At 47.4% G+C, this 11,246-nt stretch overlaps 1 protein-coding gene across 1 annotated transcript in view; it reads right to left on the reverse strand.

The window, feature by feature from the left end:
• LOC149445150 (cytochrome P450 2A6-like) overlaps positions 1 to 10,844 on the reverse strand; it is a 47,918-nt gene extending 37,074 nt beyond the window's left edge. The window contains exon 1 of the mRNA XM_089654211.1: positions 10,599 to 10,844. Within this exon, the coding sequence (XP_089510337.1) occupies positions 10,599 to 10,778 (180 nt within the window). The 5' untranslated portion in view covers positions 10,779 to 10,844. The remainder of the gene's footprint in view (positions 1 to 10,598) is intronic.
• Positions 10,845 to 11,246: the final 402 nt, after the last annotated feature.

Here is an 11,246-nt window from a genome sequence, read left to right on the forward strand (position 1 = left end):
GCACCAGTCTCTGTGCGAATTACGCACCGCATCATAATCGCACCCCGTTCATGTGAACCGCTGCAGGTATGTATGTTAACAATACCGCAAAAACACGGTGCGATGTGCAGAATTGGATCACATAGGTGTGAATACAAACAAAAAAGGGTGCTGCACCTTTTTGATACGGATGCAAAGCGATTTGAGCCATACAAAAGGTATGGCTCAAATCGCACCGCACAGAATGTGAATGTGACTTGCACAGGAATGCCGCACTGCAGAAGTGTGAACCCAGGCTTAAAGTTGTCTGTCATGGTGGAAGTAGGATCTTATCTCCCCAATAGGGACACAATAACACAAAAAAAATTAAAATTAAATTTAAACTTCTCCCTTTTCTGTTCAAAAAAGGCTTCAGAATACCTTCAGACATTGAAATCAAGTTTGCAGCGGGAAAGGGTGGGGAGCTGGGATTGTTGTTTGTGTCTTTGTTGGATCCCAGCCCTCCTTGGGTTCTATCCTATCTCCAGACTCTAAAGCCGTACACTGCATGAAATGTGCTTTCAATGCAATATTTAAATATAAAAAATCACTACCATGATTCTGATGCTGGAAAATGTTTCACTTTACCTAAAAAAGGGAAAACCAGAGTTAGGCTTACCGTTAACTCCTTTCCTACGAGTCTTCCAGGACAGCCCCTTGAGACGTAGAGCTCCTCCCTACGGGTCAGGAAACGTAACCCCCATGCCTTAAAGGTGGGTCTCCATCCTCAGTTTTACCTGAGAACTACCGAAAGACACTGAAAGACACAAACATTTAAGTAACCAAATATATATTACTTGTAGATCCTCAGGGTGGGAAATCACGGCTGTCCTGGAAGACTCGTAAAAAAGGAGTTACCGGTAAGCCTAACTGGTTTTCTCCCAGCGTCTACCAGGACAGCCCCTTGAGATGATAATCAAGAATTTACCCCCCTAGGGCAGGGCCACTGCCTGGAGGACCTTGCGCCCAAATGCCTGCGCCTTACTTGATAGGAAATCCAGGTGATAATGCTTCACAAAGGTAGAGAACTTGGACCAGGCAGCTGCCTTACATATTTCCTCCGGAGAAGCACCGGCTCTCTCTGCCCAGGATGCTAATAAGGATCTAGTTGAGTGTGCATTAACAAACAGGGGAGGAATCTCCAATAATTCATAAGATTCTGTGATAGCTAACCTAATCCATCTAGCTATGGTGGATTTGGATGCTCTAGAACCTTTCCTTGCTCCTGCAAAAAGTACAAAAAGGGAATCCGAATTTCTAAATTCTAGGGACCAACTAAGATAGACCATAAGGCTTCTTTTCACATCAAGTCAATTCAATCTCTCTTCTTCCCTACTGCCAGGAGAAGAACAGAAGGTCGGTAGGACTATATCCTGAGAACTATGAAAGGAGGACGACACCTTTGGGAGAAAACCTGGATCTGTTTTGAGCACAACCTTGTCCTCAAAAACAGTCAGGTAGGGTTTCCTAACAGAGAGTGCCTGTAACTCACTTACCCTATGGGTTGACGTGATTGCCAATAAAAAAAATGTTTTTTAAAGCCAAAAATTGTATAGAAGATTTTTTTCCTGAGGTTCAAAGGGACAGAGGACCAAAGCCTTTAGGACTAGGGACAGATCCCAAACTGGACAAGACCTGACTTTTACTGGTCTGGACTTGGAGAGAGACCTGAAAAAATCCACAACAAAGGGATCCTGCTGCAGAGGGGCCTGAAGAAAAGGTCCGTTGCCTGCACTTTTAAGGTGCTGATCAAGAGCCCCCGATCCGCCCCTTCCTGAAAGAAATCTAAAACTGCCGGAATATCTTGAGGGCCCCATCATTTACTTAATAACCAGGGGTTGAACTTCTTCCAGACCTTTGCATAAATAGCTCTGGTTACTAGTTTACGGCAGCTTACTAAAGTTTTTATCACGGTGTCTGAAAACCCCTGAGCTTTCAGGAGCTGCTCTTCAGAAACCATGCATCCAACTTCAAGGTTCTGATCCGAGGGTGTAGAACAGGACCTTGAGAGATCAGATCCTCCCTCTCTGGGAGTGGGAATGGGGGAGCTGAGATAAATCTCTGCAGTAGAGAAAACCAGGGTCTTTTTGGCCAAAAGGGTGCTATCAGAGTGAGATCCGTCTTTTCTACCAAAAACTTCTGCAAGACCACTGGGATCAGTCTCACTGGAGGGAATGCGTAAGAGAGGTTGAAATCCCACGTGCTCATCAGGGCGTCCACCCCCAAGGCCTGCTCTCGTGGATTTAGGGAAAAAAACTGGCTGACCTTCCTGTTCTCCTGGGAAGCCAAAAGATCGGCCTCCGGTATGCCCCACCTTAGAGTTATGTTTGAAAACACCTCTTGGTTGAGAGACCATTCATCGTGACTGACTGGCCGCCAACTTAGCAAGTTCGCTAGGGAGTTTTGTGACCCTTTCAAATGAATGACATAAACCGAAAGCAGATTTTGCTTGGCCCAGGATAGCATGCTGCCTGCAATCTTCTGCAGAGAGGGGCTTCGTGTGCCCCCGTTTGTTGATATACACCACTGTCATACCATTGTATGACCGGATTTGTAGATGACGGTCCAATAGCTTCATTCCGAAGGCATCCAATGCCCTTTGGACTGCTATAAGTTCCCTCTGATTTGAGGATCTCTGAGGCTCCCCCCGAAACCACAACCCCTGGGCTGCCATATCGCCTAGATGGGCTCCCCAACCATAACTGCCGGCATCGGTTGTAATAATGAGCGAAGAAGGCTGGTTCCACTCCAGACCCCTGGCTAGATTTACTTCCTTTCGAAACCACCAGAGGGATCTTTTGACCCTGGACGGGAGCTGGACTGGTAGATCTAAGGTAGATCTGTCTCCGTTCCAAATCTTCAGAAGAAAAGCCTGAAGAGGCCGCTGGTGGAGTCTTGCCCATGGGACCGCTGGGAAACAAGAAGTCATGAGACCTACTTCCCTTGAAACTTTCCTTATTGACACCCACAGATTGCATTGCAATTCTGCTAGTGTTTGATCTATCTGGAGAAATTTTTCCCGAGGAAGAAAGATTTTCTCCTCCACTGAAGAGATCTCGTATCCCAGATAGATCACTCTCTGGGAGGGAGTTAAAGATGATTTGTCCCTGTTTACGAGCCAGCCCAGGCTCTGAAGGAAATCCTGAGCCACCTGCAGATCTTTGGCCAACTGCTGGTGAGATTTGGTCACAAAGAGAAGGTCGTCCAGATAAGGAATGATGGTAATGGACTTCATCCTTAGGGGAACTAAGGCCTCCACCAGCACCTTAATAAAAATTCTTGGCGCTGAGGCTAGCCCAAAGGGACTGCCAGTGGAAGATCTGTGAACCCATATTTACTACTATTCTCAGGTATTTCTGACTCGCCTGACAAATGGGAATATGGAAATACGCATCCCACAGATCCAACGTGGCCATAAAGCAACCCTGTAAAAGGATGTTTTTTACAGAAAAAATCAATTCCATCCTGAAGTGCTTGTACCTCAGTGATCGATTTAGGGGGCACAGGTTTAAAATTAGGCATAATTTGCCTAAGGATTTCCCCACTAAAAACACCTGCTCGCTCTGAGGGACTTGAACTAGGATCTGCTGGTCAACCAAGTCCCCATTTAGGCCACGCAGAGCCTGTGCCCTGTTCCAGTCTTTGGGAAGATTGGTTACCAGAAATCTGTTTGGGGGACAGGAGTCGAACTCCAAACCGTATTCCCTTTCTATTCGATCTAAAATATAGGGGCTCGGGGAGATTGAAGCCCACTGAGGGAGAAAGGTCCCCAGCCTTTCTCCCACCGGGATGCTCAAGTCATTGTGGCTTGAAGGGGCCTTGAGGAGGATTGAATAGAATCCCCCCTTTCCCCTATTTTTGTGTCCCGTCCAGTGTTTTTTGGGCTGACCATCCTTAATCTGCTGCATCTGTGATGGGGTAAATTTTCTTTTTATTCTCAGGAAAAGCTCTCCTTTTGTTGGTCGTACGCTCTAAAGCTTCCTTTAATCCTGGACCAAAAAGGTTGTCACCCAAAAAGGGCAAGGCACAGAGACGTAGTTTAGACGCTGAATCCCCTTGCCCATGTTTTTAACCATAAGGCCCTCCTGGCTGAGTTTACTAAGGCCGAAGTCCCTGCAGCTAGCTTTACCGATTCTGCCGAGGCATCCGTGAGAAAATCTACTGCCTTAAACAGTAAAGGCAAGGATTTTAAGATCTGCTGCCTTGATTTTCCTGCTGCCAAGTGAGTCTGCAACTGGGTAAGCCAGCTCTCAAGGTTTCTGGTTACTCAGGTAGCCGACAGAGCTGGCTTAAGAGTAATAGATGAGGATTCCCATGTCCTACACCGCAATATTTCTCCCCTCTTATCCATGGGGTTCTTTAGGGCCCCCATGTCCTCAAATGCCAAATCCATCCTCTTGGAAACTTTGGATAAGGGGGCTTCCAATCTTGGAACCTTGTTCCAAGGTTGGGACCCATCCTCGTCAAAAGGAAATCTTTTTAAACTCTCTGAAAAAAAGGGCTTCCTTTAAGGGTTTTCCCACTCCCACGGTGGCAGGGCAGGGGTGGGTGGCTGTTTATAAATGGCCTCCCCGCACCCTGCTTGTTAGAGCTCCCTGGGAGCGTGCAGCACCACGATCCAGTGCCGGCTGTGTCCTTCGGACACAGTGGAACACCGATCATCGTACGGGACCTCTGTGCAAGGTCCCAATCATGTGATCACTGATTGGCCAACCAGTGATCACATGCAGAGCAGTAAGCAAGATGTCACATCTGACATCATTGCTTACTACGTGTGAAATATGTGAATGATCACAGAGGTCACAGGGTACAAGGCTATTCACAGCAGCCTTGTACCATGTGACAAGCTGTGACCAATCACAGCTCACACAGTATTTCTCAATGGCTGCAAGAATCCAGCCAGAGAGAAGGAAAAATGATTGCTTTTACAGCCTTTCTGGGTGTAAAAGCAATCAGTGTAAAAAAAAAAAAAAAAATCTTCATCACCCCCCACAAGTAGTAGTGTTGCCATGGTGACACTGTACTGCTAGTGTGACAGTATGTAAAAAAACAAATAATAATATAAAAAATTTTAATAAAAGTAAAAAAAAATTTAAAAACTATAATTTTTGGTTATAAACTAATTTTGGTTATTTATTTTTACTAAAAAGATAACTGAATACATTTTGCCCAAGGTTTATGATGAAAGATTATTCATTTGCAAAGTTTTACAAGAAAAAAAAACTTTTTTTCAAAATTTTTTTACTTTTTCATTTAGATAGCAAAAAAAATAAAAATCCCAGTGGTGAATAAATACCCCCAAAATAAAGCTTTATCTGTCTCAAAAAAATGCAAAAAAATTCAAATGGGACAGTGTTGCATGACCGCGCAATTGTCATTCAAAGTGTGATAGCGCTGAAAGCTGGCCTGGACAGGAAGGGGGTAAAAGTGTCAGGACTTGAAGTGGTTAATGGTATCAACCAGGGAGCTGTGGACTGGAAAGACCCTGCTCTTCTTGGCATGAAGCCCCTGATACATAAGGTCATGCTTAGATAAACAAACTTCCTCCTCTTTAATCTCTAAGGTTTGCTAGATAGCCTTCAGGAGGTCTTCCACATCTTCCAGGGCTAACTTGTACCTGGAACTTCTGGAGGTGCTAGTTTCCTCCTTGCTGTCCGCCTCTGAACCTGAACCCACCTGAGAGGAAGCAAGGGACCAAGGGTCCTCTTCTGGGTCCTCCTGCCTTGCTGATACTGCCGTAGTGGCCGACTGGGTCCAAGGGCCCAGCAGTGTCTGCATCCTATCCAGCAGGGATCTGTAGGACTGGAAAGTAGCTGTCATGTCATCCTTAATAGAGGTGAGAACCTTGTGACAGGCCGTGAAAGACTCATCTTTAACTAGGCTATCTACGCAGTTGCGACATAAGGATTTTTCACAAGAAGACCCAATTTAACCATGCGTACTGCACACTTCATCCCTAATCTCCCTCCACACACCCTGCGCTAGGGGGAACCTGAAGTGTGCCCCACTGTCACCTGCCCTCAGAGACTGGGGAAACAATTATCCACCACCCAGGAGTCAGCAAGAGGGACTTTCCCCAAGCCTACCTGAGAGGAACCAGTGCCGGAACCAGGATCCGCTTGCTGTGATGAGCCAGCTTCCATGGAGTCCTGTCTGGCGTGGTCCGCAGCCTCTGCTGGGCTTCAAAATGCCACACTGACCGCCCAATATGGATGCCTGCACCTCTGACATCACCGCACCGGACTTCATGCCTTTGGAATGCATAGCCACTCCCCCAGAAGTCGTGTCTGGCCCTCCTTCCGCCCGGCGCCCTGCTCGCCTGTACAGTCATACCGGAGAAGGGGAAAGAAGAGCTGCCAGGGGAATGGATGCACCGGGCTCACTGCCGGGCACTCCCTGCTCCTCCTGCGGGTGACCCGGGGGTCCCTCCACTGAGGATGAAGGCCATCCGACCCGCAGCCCCACTCCACTCACCATGGAGGGATCGCGTCGGGAGAGGAGGTAAGCTGAACATAGGAGCTTACACTCTTCCAGGACCCCCAAGAGTGCAGAGACCCCTCAGGCTCCTGAACGTGTGTTCATCCGGATCAGGAAACCCAAAAAACTGAGGATGGAAGCCTGGATGACCACCTTTACGGCATGGGGATTACGTGTTTCCTGACCTGGAAGGAGGAGCTCTACGTCTCAAGGGGCTGTCCTGGAAGACGCTGGGAGAAATATTGTTCACTACTCACAAAAAATAAAATAGGGAAAAAGTCGCACAGCCACTCCTATAATAAGTACCTATGCCTTACAATACAAATGACCAGGCAATCATCTTGAAATAAAATTCATGTATTGATCATATATATCACTGCTTCTCAACCTTTTATCAGTTGCGGCCAGGGCCGTGGATAAGGGGGTACCACCATCCTCCTGTATAGGGCCCAGGCCAGTAGGGGGGCCCAGGAAGCTGAGTGAACTGGATGTGGGCAGGGAGGGTGATTGGCAGAGCAGGGGGGATTACTGGAACTGATCCATTGTATGGCTCTCTCTGCAGCAGCTGAGAGCTGGCTTCTCCTCTAGCTGGCTTTCAGCTGCTGCAGAGAGAGCCATACAGGGGATTGGTTCAGGTAATTGACCCCTCCCCCCCGCAGCTCCCATCACCCTCCCTGTGAACCATACATTTCCCTCTGCTGCCCAGGCCCCCTGTGTGTGCCCACCACGTTCCTGGCTTCCCTCCTTTCCTTTCCCTTTTCTCTCCTCTCCCCTTCCTCTCCTTTTCCTCTCCCCTTCCTCTCCTTTTCCTCTCCCTCTTCCTCTCCTTTTCCTCTCCCTCTTCCTCTCCTTTTCCTCTCCCCTTCCTCTCCTTTTCCTCTTCCTCTCCTTTTCCTCTCCCCTTCCTCTCCTTTTCCTCTTCCTCTCCCTCTCCTTTTCCTCTTCCTCTCCTTTTCCTCTCCCTCTTCCTCTCCTTTTCCTCTCCCCTTCCTCTCCTTTTGCTCTCCCTCTCCTTTTCCTCTTCCTCTCCTTTTCCTCTCCCTCTCCTTTTCCTCTCCCTCTACCTTTTCCTCTTCCTCTCCTTTTCCTCTCCCTCTACCTTTTCCTCTCCCTCTCCTTTTCCTCTCCCTCTCCTTTTCCTCTCCCTCTACCTTTTCCTCTCCTTTTCCTCTCCCTCTTCCTTTTCCTCTTCCTCTCCTTTTCCTCTTCCTCTCCTTTCCGCCAGCAGCAGCAAGTACACAATAGAATCCTTCAGAAAAGAGAGTAGGGGAAGGGTTCTATAAATATGTCCAGCTCCTTCCTTTTCTGAATGGACACATTCAGTGATTGGCACTGATCACTCACTGTGTTCATTCATATCTGAAGCATGTTAAACTGTTTTTTTTTGGAGGGGGCTGTCAGGTAGGCTCTATGGGGCCCCGTGGTTTCCAACAGCAGCCCTGGCTGCGGAACCCTCAAGTATGCACAATTTTGAGGCACCCCAGTGTGCAATGTAAAACCTGGAAATGTGACTTATCAATAGGAAACCTGAGCCTGGGGCGATGCACACAGCCGCCTCAATAACATGAGTAGAGTACAACCGATGTCCAAAGTCCATCCCACCAAAGTGCCTATGGCATATTCCCCAACTTACTTCACTCAGATGAGGAGCCCAACACCAACAAGGAGAAAACTGGCCATATTGTCCATTTATTAACAAACCTACCAAAATAACGTTGCTTAGAACAGAAACAATAATAATCAACTAACCATGACGTAAAAAGGTTGCCGATCATGGGAGGCATCAAATAGCCAAAATCAGGTTTGTATCTGCATTGCTACTTACCTATCCCCAGCCGCTCTACACCGGCTTGGGGACAAATCCACCACTCCGCAGAGAAGTCCTCGTTACCACCTCCCAGATAACACACGATGTACTGGGATCCAGCAGAGGGCGCCATCCCTTAGATGGGCCCCTACTATGAACGGTTATTGAACGTTTTACCGTCTCCGAAGACCCCAAACCGCAAATACCCTAAACCAGCACAAAACATAACCGACACGTGGCGGGGGGGGATCCTTCTCATCTGATGGCTCCGACTGCTCTGCTGCCTTCCAAATCCCACCCCATCTACTCCGGCTTTTGGCCCACCCACACGCTACAATCTAGCCAATCAGGTAAGTACCCTTCCTTCCTATGTTATCACCAATTTTCTAATATATCATGTTCCCCGTCCCCCTGGTCATGTGACCCTACACTTTTATTTTGCTTCGGGCTTATCTTTACACATCAGAAGATTTCTGTTCATGTCAGAGGACCCCATCACGTCAGAGTCCTCCCAGCACATAGAAGTCTCCAATACACACAGGAGCCCCCCATCACAACGGGGTTCCTTCATCACAGAGTCAGAGGGCCCTCATCACATCTGAGTCCTCCAAGCACATCAAAGTCCCACCTATACACCAGAGCTCCCCATCACAACGGAGTTCCTTCATCACAGAGTCAGAGGGCCCTCATCACATCAGAGTCCTCCAAGCACATCAAAGTCCCACCTATACACTGGAGCCCCCCATCACCACAGAGTTCCTTCATCACAGAGTCAGAGGGCCCTCATCACATCAGAGTCCTCCATGACATCAAAGTCTTCCCCATCAAAATAGATCTCCTTCCTTCACATCACAGCCCTTCCTTCATGTCAGAAGCTCCATCATGTCATAGGTTCCCCTTCATGTCAGAGTCCCTCCAGCACATCAAAGCCCCCCCTATACATCAGAGCCCTCCATCACAGAGTTAGAAGCTCCCTATCACATCAGAGTTTCCCATGACATCAGAGTCTTCCCATCACAATAGGGCCCCTTCCTTCATCAGAGATCCACCTTCACATTAGAATCCCCTCATCATCACAGAGTTCCTTCATCACAGAGTTAGAGGCCCCTCATCACATCAGAGTCCCCCCATGACATCAGAGACTTTCCATCACAATAGGGCCCCTTCCTTCACATCACAGTTCTCTCTTCTTGTCAGAGGCCCCATCACATCAGAGGTCCCCCCTTCATATCAGAGTCCCTCTAGCACATCAAAGTCCCACCTATATATCAGAGCCCTCTATCACAGAGTCAGAAACCTCCTATCACATCAGAGTTTCCCCATAACATCAGAGTCTGCCCATCACAATAGGGCCCCATCCTTCAGATCACAGTTATTCCTTCAGGTCAGAGGCTCCATCGCATCAGAGGTCCCCCTTCATGTCAGAGTCCCTCCAGCACATTAAGGTTCCCCCTAGACATCAGAGTCCTCCATCACAGAGTCAGAGACCCCCTATCACATGAGAGTTTCCCCATAACATCAGAGTCTTTCCATCACAATAGGGCCCCATCCTTCACATCACAGTTCTCCCTTCTTGTCAGATGCCCCTTTACATCAGAGGTCCCCCCTTCATATCAGAGTCCTTCCAGCACATCAAACTCCCCTCTGTATCAGAGCCTTCCATCACAGAGTCAGAGGCTCCTTATCATATCAGAGTTCACCCATAACATCTGAGTCTTCCCATCACAATAGGACCCTTTCCTTCGTCAGATGTCCACCTTCACATTAGAGTCCCCTCATCATCACAGAGTTCCTTCATCACAGAATCACAGACTCCCTATCACATCAGAGTTCCTCCATGACATCAGAATCTTCTCATCACAATAGGGCCCTTTCTTTCACATCACTCTTATTCCTTCAGGTCAGAGGCCTAAGCACATCAAAGTTCCCCCCTTCATTTCAGAGTCCCTCCACTACATCAGAGTCCTCCATCACACAGTCAGAGGCTCTCTATCACATCAGAGTTCCCCCATGACATTAGAGCCACCCAATCATATCAGAGTCCTCCACCATCATAGAGTCTCCCCCTTTCTATCCATCTCTGACCCAGAGGAAAGTGGGTCTTATGCTTGCGGGATCCAGAAGAAATCAAAAGACATCAAGAGTTGAAAACACCAATATAAACAACAACTGGACAGTATCTTGAACTGAGATTCATGTTCAAAGTGCTTAAAGACCATAAATTCCACAGCCTTCCAGCAAATGCTCAGCACCAGCCATTGTATAGACATTTCTATGATATTGATTTCACGCTCACCTTTATCAGGCCTGGAAGTATTCCATCGGAGTAAAGTTGCAGAAAGTTCCCCAGTATAGGTAATGGGAATGGACCAGGGGGCATCTTACTTCTCCTCCATAGGAACTTCACATACACCAGGACTATAATAAAAGATACAAGGCCTAACAAGGCGGCCGTTATACTCTGACCCTCAGTCATGACCGATGTATGGATTGGCAGTGATGTGAGATTCAGCCTCTAACACACGGCAGTCTCCTGCAGAAACTGGAATGTGGGCGTTGGGAGGCTTTATTACATTTGTTGGAACGGATACTTGGAACGATTCCTAGCAAATGGAATTGATGCCTCCAGGACACGTGGATCATATTGCACAAGCACTGTTAGTACAAGGTTCAATCATACAAGAAGTATAAAGGGAACGTTATGTGACATTCAATAGGAAAACAAATAAGTGCAAAATAAAGTATTATACTAATAAACATAATAAATATATGGTACAACATTCAGATGGTTGTAAACCCTTACGCCCTCTTCACATCTGAGTGTTTTGTAGTGTGAAGCTCAAAGCTCTAAGATGCTCAGGGGATAAAAAATCAATATTACTCTGTATAGATGGTTCATATCTGCACTCCAAGTCGCCTGAAGCAGAACGCCTGAAGCTCAAAA

Source organism: Staurois parvus, unplaced genomic scaffold (assembly GCF_062004578.1).
Source record: "Staurois parvus isolate SC_StPar_1 unplaced genomic scaffold, SC_StPar_1.0 ptg000746l, whole genome shotgun sequence".
Classification (NCBI taxonomy): Eukaryota; Metazoa; Chordata; class Amphibia; order Anura; family Ranidae; genus Staurois; species Staurois parvus.